Consider the following 13,290-nt stretch of genomic DNA (forward strand, 5'->3'; position numbering starts at 1 on the left):
TGAAATACACAAAGGTGCTGGAGAAACTCAGCAGGTCACACAGCATTTATAGGTAACCAATGCTCTGGGCCTGAGCCCTTTGTCAAGGTATGAGCAAAAAATAAGCAGGTGCCTGAATACAAAGGTGAGGGGAGGAGCAGGGAGAGGAGTGCAGGCTAACAGGCAAGAGGTTACAGGTGGATATGATTGGGAGGGCAGGAGAAAAAGGCTGAGAAATGATATAGGGATGGGGTAGCTCTCTGAATAGAGAAGGAAGGGAAGGGGGTGGGAACTTGAGGAAAGAAGGCAAAGGGTTGTGAAAGAGAGAGAGACAGGAAGGGGTTTAATGGAAACTGGAGAAATCAATGCTAATGGTGTTTGATTGGAGTGTGCAGACAGAATATTAGGCGTTCCACCTCTTCTGCCAATTCGTGGGTGGCCTCGGTTTGGCAGATGCTGCATGACCTCCTGTTTCCCCAGCATTTTGTGTGTTGGTCTACATTCATAGCATCTGCAGACTTCCCTGTTTAATAGCATATTTAGTAAGTATATAAATGACCCCAAAAATAGGAGTGCACAGTGAAGGTGGTTATCCAAGGTTACAACAGAATATTAATCATTTGGAAAAGGGGGCAGGGAAATTGACTTTAAGTCAATTATGAAATGATGCATTTTGTGTAATTTGACAGGACAGAACATACATAGTGAAAGGTGGGGTCTTGGACAGTGTTGTAGAGAGACCTAGCAATATGGGTACATAGTACCTTGAATTGACAAATGCAGGTAGTCAGAAAGAGGGCACATGACATGCTGATTACAAGACTTTGGACATCATGTTGGTTGGGCTACATTTGGAGTATTGAGTACAGTTTTATTCACCACGCAATACGAAAGAATGGATACAGAAAACAAAATCCACAAGGATGTTAGGATGTTGCCTGCATTGGAGAACTTGAGTTACAAGCAGAGATTGCATAGGCTGGGTCTGCTTTCCCTGAAGCAAAGGAGGGTGAGAGATGACATGATCAAGGGCAGGAAATTGAGAGCCCGCGTCTGTTTCAAGCTTGTTTAATATCATCTAACTTTCTTTTTTTTCTTTGGCTTGGCTTCGCAGACGAAGATTTATGGAGGGGGTAAAAAGTCCACGTCAGCTGCAGGCAGACACGGTTGCAGCGGTTGCAGGGGAAAATTGGTTGGTTGGGGTTGGGTGTTGGGTTTTTCCTCCTTTGCCTTTTGTCAGTGAGGTGGGCTCTGCGGTCTTCTTCAAAGGAGGTTGCTGCCCGCCAAACTGTGAGGCACCAAGATGCACGGTTTGAGGCGTTATCAGTCCACTGGCGGTGGTCAATGTGGCAGGCACCAAGAGATTTCTTTAGGCAGTCCTTGTACCTTTTCTTTGGTGCACCTCTGTCACGGTGGCCAGTGGAGAGCTCGCCATAGAACACGATCTTGGGAAGGCGATGGTCCTCCATTCTGGAGACGTGACCCATCCAGCGCAGCTGGATCTTCAGCAGCGTGGACTCGATGCTGTCGACCTCTGCCATCTCGAGTACTTCGACGTTAGGGATGAAAGCGCTCCAATGGATGTTGAGGATGGAGCGGAGACAACGCTGGTGGAAGCGTTCTAGGAGCCGTAGGTGGTGCCGGTAGAGGACCCATGATTCGGAGCCGAACAGGAGTGTGGGTATGACAACGGCTCTGTATACGCTTATCTTTGTGAGGTTTTTCAGTTGGTTGTTTTTCCAGACTCTTTTGTGTAGTCTTCCAAAGGTAAGCATCACTAAAACTAGAGAGCATTGGTTTAATTTGAGGGGGAGGAGTTTTGAAGGGGAACTGTGTTTTTTTTTCCCACACATGAGCTGGCAGAAGAGATGCTGGAGGCAGGGACATGAATAACATTTAAGAGGTATCTGGATAGCTACTGGAAGTAGGATTAATGCCAGCAAATGGAATTAATATAGATAGGACTGATGGCCAGGCTGAAGGTTCTATGCTCTTCAACTACTACTCCATATAAGGGGTTCTTTTGTTAAAACAACAAGCGAAAATTTACTACATTAAATAAGGGGATTAACCGAAACATCATTAAATTTGCTGATGTGTAAATTATGAAATTGTAAAAAGAAATACAATTAAAATAGCACTGTACACAAACAGGCATTTGTCATTCGGTACGTATATTCATTTCTTAAATTTACAAATGAATATAAAGAAAATAATCTTACCTTGCAAACTTGGTCTTGCGAAAATTCATCATTATTGAGATGAGAAGGCTTTTTTCTCCGCGCGATCTGCATCGGTGGTTTCTGCAAGCTAGCCTTTGTCCAACATACCTGCTCAGAAAGGGAAGGCAGACCCAGGCTGTTCGCTCCACCGCACCCACATTCGGCAGCTCAATGTCGGATCCTGACTTCAGATCCTGCCGCTTCGTCCCACCTCCGGTCCACCGCTTTCTGGCATCTCGTCGAGAACTTCAACCCTCGCTAATCATCCTGTCCTGTTGATTACAATAGTTTTGAGAAATCCTGACGGGGCGATTAAGAGCAGAACGATCTCTTTATCGTTGATTCGGGAAACCAATCCGTTAACAACTGCCCCAGATGGTCAGAACCCAGAGGCATCGCGTTTGTGTCAAAGCAAGGCATGAAGATTTTAAAATAAAAGTAACCAAATGACAATCAGTAACAAAATTGTAACGCTGCCCCGAAGATCCTGCATTCATTTAAATGTAAATCTATTTTCGTGCAAGTCTCCCAGAATTTTATACACTTACCAATTACACTTAAAAGTCAAATGATAACAAATATGCAACAGTTTCCCGGGAAAAAATATGTTGCAAGGAAATCTGATTATGGATACAATGGGTTTCAGTTGCGTTTTGGTTTTTTTTGTTCCATCTTCCAAGAGAACCTTCTTGCTGTTTGTTCCAAAGGAGAAATTGTTCACATCAGAATTCAGCACATTTCTCCACAATTCAATGTTGATCCGGAAGTCTTGTATATCTCTCAACCCTGCGGGGGTATCCTTTCTTCCTGTGCATTTACTATAAATGGGTCTCTTTAAATACCAGCTATTCACACAAAAACATGGTGATAGGGGTACCGAATAGATCCGCTCTTTCAAGCGGGAGTGTCTGGCTGACGCACAGATTAATAGCATCAGGCTTTCTTGTTTTTTTTTAAAAGTTTCCTTCCTCTTAAATAAATACTATTGGCAAAATGAATTAAGGTCTTGAAATTACACCCAATTCTTTTAGCAACTTTATTCAAATATAGTATTATTGAGGAGTCGAAAACATTAAATTAAAATCTTTGGATTGTCAGTTTCAGTAAGAATTGCAAATTGTTTGGTTAGATTTAAGACAAAACCAAGAATCACAAACATTTATAAATGATAGATATTTCCAAGGAAAAATCTTTTGCCTGTTACATCTTGTGCTTGTCATAGCAAACGATGAAATACAGCTTGCATGTTTGAACTTATCTGAAATACAGATTTTAAGATCAAATCAAGAATCACAAACATTTATAAATGACAGATATTTCCAAGGAAAAATCTTTTGCCTGTTACATCTTGTGCTTGTCATAGCAAACAATGAAATACAGCTTGCATGTTTGAACTTATCTGAAATACAGATTTTAAGATCAAATCAAGAATCACAAACATTTATAAATGACAGATATTTCCAAGGAAAAATCTTTTGCCTGTTACATCTTGTGCTTGTCATAGCAAACAATGAAATACAGCTTGCATGTTTGAACTTATCTGAAATACAGACTTAAAGATCAAATCAAGAATCACAAACATTTATAAATGACAGATATTTCCAAGGAAAAATCTTTTGCCTGTTACATCATGTGCTTGTCATAGCAAACAATGAAATACAGCTTGCATGTTTGAACTTATCTGAAATACAGATTTTAAGATCAAATCAAGAATCACAAACATTTATAAATGACAAATATTTCCAAGGAAAAATCTTTTGCCTGTTACATCTTGTGCTTGTCATAGCAAACAATGAAATACAGCTTGCATGTTTGAACTTATCTGAAATACAGATTTTAAGATCAAATCAAGAATCACAAACATTTATAAATGACAGATATTTCCAAGGAAAAATCTTTTGCCTGTTACATCATGTGCTTGACAAAGCAAACAATGAAATAGAGTTTTGAACATCTGAAATACAGATATTAAGATTTTGCATTTACCACAAGCTTTTCAATGTCTTAGCATGTCCCAAAGCACTTTAAAACTAATGAAGCACGTCAGTGCTTCCCGGCAATAATTCAATTGTTGCAGATGCTGTAAATCTGAAATAAAAGCAGACAGTGCTGGGAATAATCAGCAGGTCAGGTATGTGGAAAGAGAATCAGAGGACAATGTTTTAGAACTATGTCCATGTTTGCTGCAAGCTCACTGGCAAGACAGATATGCCCAGCTGTGTGACTATCAGAAGAAGGAAGGAGAATAGGTAGACAGTGCAGAGCACCCATGGCAATTCCCCTCAATGCTAAGTATACTGTTTTGGATACTGTTGGGTGGGGGGGAGAAACGATCTACCAGGGACAAGTCCTGCTGGTCACATCTCTGGCGCAAAGCCTGGACCCTTGGCTCAGAAAGGAAGGACGAGGAGAGCTATGGTGATTGGGAACCCATTGGTTAGTTGAGTAAATAGGAGGTTCTGTGAGTGAGATTGATGCTCCAGGATGGTATGTTGCCTCCCAGGCGCCAGGGTCAGGGATATCTCTGATCGAATTCACAGCATTCTGGAGGGGGAGCATGAGCAGCCAGATGTCCAAATGGAGACCTATGACATAGATAGGAGTAGTGATGAGGTCCTAAATAGGTAAGAAGTTAAAAAGCAGGACCTCAAAGGTGGTAATCTCGGGATTGATACTTGTGTCACACACCAGGGAGGGTCAGAATAGGAAGTTGTGGCAGATGAACGTGTGGCTGAAGAGTTGGTGCAGGGGTCATGGGTTCAGGTTGGTGGATCATTGGGATCTCTTCTGGGGAGGTCTGACCTGTACAAAAAGGACAAGCTGCACCTGAACTGGAAAGGGATCAATATCCTGGCAAATGTTTGCTGCAGCTGTTGAGGAGGATTTGAACTAGTTTGGCAGGGGAAGTGGGAACCAGAATGTGAGTGCAGAGAATAGGCAGAAGGTCAAAAGCATAATGCTATGTGCTCTGAATTGGTGAGGAAAGACATGCATAAATGCGGCCAGTTAGAGGGTTTTAAATGTGTCTATTTCAACATTAGGAGTGTTGGGAATAAAGGGGATTTAACAGAGTCATGGATCAGTATATGGAACTATGATGTTGTGGCTATTACAGAGACTTGGGTGGAGGGAGGGCAGGATTGGCTGATTCAGGTACCAGGGTTTAGGTGTTTTAAAAGGAATAGAATGGGAGGTAAGAGAGGGAGGGGGAGTAGTATTACTGGTCTGGATTAGTATCACAGCTATGGAAAGGGAAGATGCAACAGAGGGAGTGTCTACTGAGACAGTGTGAGTGGAAGTCAGAAATAGGAAGAAAGCAATCATTATACTTGGAGTGGTCTAAAGGCCCCCAACTAGCCCTCGGGAAACCAAAGAGCAGATAAGCAGGCAGAATTTGGAATGGTTCAGGAAATACAGGGTGGTAGTTGGAATTATGAAGTGCTAGTGATAATTCTGACCACTAGAGGGTGACGGAGACAAGTTGGTGCAACTAGAAGTAGATTCAAAATGGATGCCACCACGAGGTCGTGAGTTCTAAAGCTAATAAAGTATAGTAGTATAAAAGAACTGACGTTTCTTTATTACAATAAAAGAAACATCACATGGTACCTGGAGAAGAAGAGTGAGAATCAGTCGATAGCAGCAGAAAACAATTTATGCTGTACCTGTAAGCCTTTGGACTCAATAGGAAACCTGATGCACAGAAGATTGCACTGCTACTTACCATGGTGGAACCTCAAGAACTAGAGGTTTTCAGCACATTTGTTTTTGCTGAGGCAGCTGACCTGGGCAAGTTTGACAAGGTTATTGAGATGTTTGATGAACAGTGCTTACCAAAGAAAAATGAAACATTCAAGTGGTACCTATTTTGCTCGCTCATGCAGTTGCAGGGAAAGAACTTTGATACTTCTTTTTAAGGGACTTGAAATTAAAAGCATGAACATGCAATTTTGGTCGCTGCAAGATTCAATGATTCGAGATCTAACTGTGTTTGGGATTATTGATAAGAAAGTGAGAGAAAGAAGTTGCTGCAAAAGACAACGCTTAAATGAAGTTGTGATGATATGCCACCCCAGTGAAATTACTTTGCAGCACGTGAAAAAGTTCAGTGATAATGCAAAAGTCAGTGAAAATGTCATTGACCTAGTGTCTAGACACACACACACACAAACAAAAAATGAGATGTAGAAAATAACTAAAAGGTGGAGAGACATTCATTTGTAATGATGTGGCACCAAACATGACCCAAAACCATCCCCAGCCGATGGAAAAGTCTGTCACAAGTGCAAAGGGCAGGATCATTACGCAAAACAATATATTTCCAAAGGGAAACAAACTAGAAGTGAATGTGTGCACATTGTACACACTATAGAAGAAACTACTCTCAATGATCAGAACCAGAAACGGAATCAGAATCAAGATTTATTGTCGTGAACAAGTCCTGAAATACAATGTTTTGTGGCGGCGTCACAGTGCAAACATTTAAATTATAAACCATCTTTCAACATTACTATATAAAAACTAAACATAAGAATAACAGTGGATGAAAGGTTCATTGATTATTCAAGACTCTGATGGCAGCGGGAAAAAAGCTGTCCTTGTGCAATTGACTGCTCATCTTTAGGATCCTGTACCTTTTCGCCAATGGTAACAGAGTGAAGAGGGCATGGCCTGGGTGGTGGGGGTCTTTGAGGATAGATGTCCTCGATGGGGTGAAGTCTGGTGATTGTGATGTCGCAGGCTGAGTTAACAACCCTCTGGAGTTTATTCTTGTCCTGAGAGTTAGTACTTCCATACCAGACAGTGATGCAACCAGCCAGAATGCGCTCCAATTTACATCTGTAGAAGTTTACGGGAGTCTTTGGTGATATATCAAATCTCCTCAGACCACCTCACGAAGTATAGCTCCTGGCAAGCCTTCTTTGTGATTGCATCAACATGGCGGCTCCAAGACAGATCCCTGGAAATATTGACACAATTTGAGGATCTTGACCCTCTCCACTACTGAGCCCTCGGTGAGGACTGGATCGTGTTCCCCTGTCTTCCTCCTGAACTCCACAATCATCTCCTTGGTTTTGCTGACATTGAGCGGAAGATTGTTGTCATTACTTCATTCATGGTAATGATAGTGCAGAACCAACAGACACTGAACAGAATCGAGCAGGATAAGTGGGCTGTGTCATTGCAAGCAAATGGAGCAGGGTATTCCTTTCAAGCTGGACACAGGGGCAAAGGTCAATTTGATCTGTGAGAGTGACATCAGAGCAATGAAGCTAAAGCCATACATCATGCAAATCCTGTATAACTCAAAGCAGATGGACAGAGCATCGACACAAAAGGTACATGTAAACTCAAGGTGAAAGTTAAAGATAAAGAGCACCACCTCAGGTTCACAGTAGTCCCAGATGGACATTATTCACTGCTTGGTGACAAGGCATGTGAAAACTTAAGCCTAGTCAAGTGGGTGTACCACATTAACTGTTACAATGCACAGAACAGCGTAGAGGAAATACTGAGGTGTTGCAGCTAGGAGTAGATTCAAAATGGATGCTTCCACAAGGTTGTGAGTCTAAAGGTAATAAATTATACATAGATGTTATAAAAGAACTCAAGTTTCTTTATTACAAGAAAAGAAGCATCACATCACAACTTCCCCAATATTAACTGCCACTTCCTAACTGCAAGAGGGATAGATGGGGATGAATTTGTCAGGTGTGTTCAAGAAGGATTCCTGACACAGGATGTGGACCAGCCAATGAGAGGAGAGACTATACTGCATCTAATTCTGGATATTGAACCTGGTCAGGTGGTGAACCTCTCAGCAGGGGAACATTTTGGAGAGAGTGACCACAACACCCTGAGCTTTAGCATAGCTATGGATAAGGATAAAAGCAGACAAAATGGGAAAGTGTTTAATTGGGGAACGGCTAATTATGATGGGATGAGGCAGGAACACAGGAGAGTAAATTGGAAACAGTCGTTCAAGGGTGAAAGCACAGAACTAATGTGGAGGAAGTTTAGGGACCTCTTGTATTGGGTTCAGGATAGGTTTGACCCATTGGGACAGGGAAAAGATGGTAGGAAAAGGGAACCGTGGCTGATGAAGCAGGTGCGGCAGCTAGTCAAGAGGAAGAAGGAAGCAGACATTAGATACTGGAAGCAGGAAACAGGAAGGGCTCATGAGAAGTATATAGTAGCCAGGAAGGAGCTTAAGGACTTAGGAGAGCTTGAAGGGGGAATGAGAAGGCCTTGTCATGTAGGATTAAGGAGAACCCCAAGGCGTTCTATGCATATGTGAAGAACAGAGGGATGATGGGAATAAAGGTGGGGCTGCTAAAGGATAAAGGAGGCAACATGTGCCTGGAGATGGAGGAGGTTGGGGAAGTCCTCTTTGCTTCAGTGTTCACAAGAAAAGGACCTTGATCAGGGCGAGGTCAGAATACAACAGGCTTGTGTGTTGAATAATATGGAGATTAAGGAAGTGTTGGATCTCCTTAAAAATATTAAGATTGATAGGTACCTGGCGCTGGACGCGATATACCCCAAATTGCTGTGTGAAGTGAGGGAAGAAATAACTGGAGCAGCTGGTATGATCTTTGAGCCCTCTTTCACCACAGGTGTAGTGCTGGAGGATTGGAGAATGGCAAATGTAGTCCCCTTGTTTAAAAGCTAATAGGGAGAATCCTGCAAATTCTATGAGCATTTGGAGAAGTACAGTCTACTCAAGGATAGTCAGCATGGCTTTGTGAAGGGAAGGTCGTGCCTCATGACCCTAATCGAGATTTTTGAGGAGGTAACAAATGAAATTGGTGTTGGTAGGGTGGTAGATGTGGTTTATTTGGATTTCAGCAAGGAATCTGTCAAGGTCCCCCAAGAGAGACTCATTTAGAAAGCCATGAGGCATGGGATCTATGCAATTTTGTTTGCAATTTCAGATTTTGTCAGATTTCAGATTTATTGTCAGAATACATACATGACATTTACATACAACCCTGAGATTTCTTTTTCCTGCGGGTATGGCAGAATTACACTAATTAGTAGTGCAAAAAATAAACTGTACACAGCCTGAACATGTAAACAATCAGAAGAACTGTAAACAGATAATAAATGTAAACAAATTGACTGGGCAATAGAGGGAGCGCAAAGAAAATCAATAAAGTGCACAAGTAAGAGTCATTAAATGAGTCCCTGCTTGAGTTTGTTTTTGCAGAGTCTGATAGTGGAGAGGTAGCAGCTGTTCCTGAACTTGCTGGTGTGAATCTTGTGGCACCTTTACCTCTTCCCTGATGGCAGCAGTAAGAGTATGCTGGGTGGTGAGGGTCTTTGATGATGGCAGCATTTCCTTTAGATGTACTCGATAACAGGGAAGGTTTTGTCTGTAGTGTCCTGGGCATTATCTTTTGGAGGGCTTTACACTCAGGGGTATTGGTGTTCCCAGACCAGAGCGTGATGCAGCCAGTCAGCACACTTTCCACGACAGATCTGTAGAAGTTTGCCAGGGTTTCTGATGCCATTCCAAACCTCCACAAGTTCCTGAGGAAGTAGAGGCGCTGACGTGCTTTCTTCAAAATTCCATTGGTGTGTTGGGTCCAGGAAAGATCCTCCAAGATAGTGACTCCCGGGAAACTAAATGTGTTCACCCTCTTCACCTTTGATCCCCCAATGATCACTGGATTGTATACATTTGGGTTTGCTTTCCTGAAGTCAATATCAACTCCTTAAGTTTGGGGACATTGAGTGCAAGGTTATTGTTGGTGCTCCATTTAGCCAAGTTTCTTCCTGAAATCAACGATTAGCTCCTTAGTTTTAGTGACATTGAGTGCAAGGTTATTGTTGGTGCTCCATTCAGCCAAGTTTTCAATCTCCCTCCTGTACGGTGACTCATCCCTTTCTTTATACAACCCCCCACCGTGGTTTCATCAGCAAGTTTGTAGATGGTGTTACTGTCGTACTGAGCTATACAGTCATAGGTGTAAAATGAGTAGAACATGGGGCTAAGAACACAGCCCTGTGGTGCTCCAGTACTGATGGAGATTGTGGAGGAGATGTTCTTACCAATCTTCACTGATTGTGGTCTGGAGGTGAGGAAATCCATGATCCCATTATGCAGTGCAGTGTTAACTCCCAGGTCTTGGAGTTTGGTGATCAGTTTTGAGGGGATGATGGTGTTAAATGCCAACTGTAGTTGATAAAAAGCATTCTGATGTATGCATCTTTGCTGTCCAAATGTTCCAGGGCGTTGTGTAGTGCCATAGACCTGTTACTATGATAGACAAAATGGAATAGATCCATGCCACCGGTCAGACAGGAGCTCATATATTTCATCACCAGCCTTTCAAAGCACTTCATCTAATTGCTACTGGATGATACTCTTTAAAGTGGGTTACTGCACTCTTCTTGGGCAAGCACCGGTATGATTGATGGCTGTTTGAAACAGGTGGATATTGTTATCCATGAATATCTTGGTACGTTGATCAGCACAGATCTTTAGGTACTTGTAGGTAGAAAGCAGAGAGTAGTAGTGGAAGAAAAGTATTCTGCCTGGAAGTCAGTGATGAGTGGAGTTCCACAAGGATCTGTTCTGGGAATCCTGCTCTTTGTAATTTTTATAAATGACCTGGATGAAGAGACAGAAGGATGGGCCAGTAAGTTTGCAAAAGAATCAAAGGTTGGAGGAGTTGTAGGTGGAACTGAAGGTTGTTGAAGGTTACAAGAGGATATAGACAGGATGCAGAGCTGGGCAGAGAAGTGGCAGATGGAGTTCAATCTGGATAAGTGGGAGGTGATGCATTTTGGAAGGACAAACCAGAAGGCTGAGTACAGAGTTAGTTGTTGGTTACTTAAGAGAATGGATGAACAGAGGGACCTTGGAGTCCAAATCCATGCATCCCACAAGGTGGCTGCACAGGTTGATAGGAAAGCTAAGAAGGCCGATGGGATGCTGGGCTTCATTAATGGGAAGATTGAGTTCAAAAGTAGAGAGGACATGCTGCAACTCTACAAATCTCTGCTGAGACCATACTTAAGAGTATTGTGTCAGTTCTGGTCACCTCATTATTGAAAGGATGTGAAAGCTATGGAGAGGGTGCAGAGGAGATTTACCAGGATGTTGCTTGATTTGAAAATAAGTTTTATGAGGCAAGATTTAGCAAAGCTAGTTTTCCCTTTGAAGCATAGAAAGATGAGAGGAGACTTAATATGTCTACAAAATTATGAGAGGCATAGATAGGGTGGGCAGCCAACATGTTTCCCAAGGCAGTAATAGCAAACACCAGAGGGCATGTACAAAGTGAAGGGAGGGAAGTTTAGGGGTGGCATCTGGGTTAAGATTTTTCACATAGAGAGTTGTGGGTGCCTTCAATGCCTTCCCAGGGATGGTGATGGAGGCTGAAACATTAGGGACATTTAAGAAACTCTTAGACAGGTGCATGGATGGAAGAAAGATCGAGGGTAACGGAGTAGGGAGGGTTTAGTACTTTTTTAAAAGAATATATGGGTCAGCACAACATCGAGGGCTGAAGGGCCTGTACTCTGTTGTAGTGTTCTATGTTCCATAATGTTGAGAATGGGTTTAAGAGTCAGTCATTGAGTTCTACAGCACAAAACTGGACATTTTGTCCACCTTGTCCATGTAACCATTGCCAAATTAAATTAATCCTATTTGTCTCACATCCCTCAATATCGTACCTATCCATTTACCTGTCAAAATGTCTTTTAAACATTGAGATTGTAGAGTTCTACCAATTACTCTATGCAGCTCAAGTGTCTATATTTATCTTTCAACCACCTTGGCTGGAAAGACAGATTATTTAGTCATTATTATATTGCTGCATATGCAAGTAATGAATGGAAATCAGTTTGTTGGCTTCTGACTTTACAGAATGAATTGCCATTTAAAATGTACTTCATTCACTATAGAGTGAACTGGAGCAATGTAAAAGATGCCATTGTTCTTTTTATTTAATTATAGATCTATGGCTATCACTGAATTATATTATAACACACTATATCATGTTTTACTAAAATATTTTGCCACTAATTGTACATTTACTTAGTCATTTTACTTAAAATTATTTCAGTCATAGAACATTACCAGCACTGTACAGGGGCCTCAGCCCACAATGTGGTGCTGACAAATAGCAACCTACTCCACAAACTAAACCCTCCCAACCTTATACTGATAACCCTCTATTTTCTTTTGTATCTGTGTGCCTGTCTAAGAATCTTTTAACTGTCCCCATTGTGCCAGCCTCTACCATCACCCCTGGCAATGTATTCCAAGTGCTCTCTATGTAAAAGAAATGTACCCCTGACAACTCCCCTAACATTCTTCCCCTCATCTTATACAGATGCCTCGGGAAAAAGATGCTGGCTGTCCACCCTATCTCTGCCTCTCATAATCTTGTAGACCTCCATTAAGTCATCTCTCATCCTTCTTCACTCCAAAGAGAAAAGCCCGAGCTCCATTAACTTTGCCTCATAATACATGTTTACCATGCATCATCTCCATAAATTTCCTCTGCACCCTCTCCATAGCTTCCACATATTCACTTTAATGAGGCAACCAAAAAGCAAACACAATATTCTAAGTGAGATCTAACCAGTTTTATGGGCCTCATGACTTTTGAACTCAAGCCCCTGACTAATGAAGGCCAGCATGCCATAAGCTTTTTTAACTACCCTTTGAACATGTGCGACCACCTTGAGAGGTATAGATTTAGTCCCCAAGGCCTCTCTGTTCTTCCACACTGTTAAGAATCCTGCAAATAACCATGTACTCTGCCTTCAGGTTTGACCTACCAAAATGCATCTTTTCACATGATCCGGATTGAACTACATCTGCCACTTTTCTGCCCAACTCTACTTCATCCTATTTATATCCTGTTGTAACCTATGACAACCTTCTACACCATAACTCCTCCAGCCTTTGTGTCATCTGAAAACTGACTAACCCATCCCTCTACTTTTTCATCCAGGTCATTTATAAATATCACTAAGAGCAGGGGTTCCAGAACAGATCCCCGTAGAACTCCACTAGAAAATGAATACCAGGAAGGTGACAATTCTGAATCCATTAAGCCAACATGGA

General features: G+C 42.0%; 1 protein-coding gene across 2 annotated transcripts in view; it reads right to left on the reverse strand.

The window, feature by feature from the left end:
* mmd2a (monocyte to macrophage differentiation-associated 2a) overlaps window positions 1-2,964 on the reverse strand; it is a 77,407-nt gene extending 74,443 nt beyond the window's left edge. The window contains exons 1-2 of one of the 2 annotated variants that reach the window (XM_069904757.1): window positions 2,750-2,964; window positions 2,310-2,473 (exon numbers count right to left, since the gene is read on the reverse strand). Coding sequence is in view for 1 of the 2 variants with exons in the window: in XM_069904756.1 (XP_069760857.1) it covers window positions 2,202-2,233 (32 nt within the window). In the remaining variant the exon portion in view is untranslated. Of the gene's footprint in view, window positions 1-2,201; window positions 2,474-2,749 lie in introns of both variants that reach the window. The other variant, XM_069904756.1, reaches the window with a different exon arrangement.
* Window positions 2,965-13,290: the final 10,326 nt, after the last annotated feature.

Source organism: Narcine bancroftii, chromosome 12 (assembly GCF_036971445.1).
Source record: "Narcine bancroftii isolate sNarBan1 chromosome 12, sNarBan1.hap1, whole genome shotgun sequence".
In the NCBI taxonomy this organism is placed as follows: Eukaryota; Metazoa; Chordata; class Chondrichthyes; order Torpediniformes; family Narcinidae; genus Narcine; species Narcine bancroftii.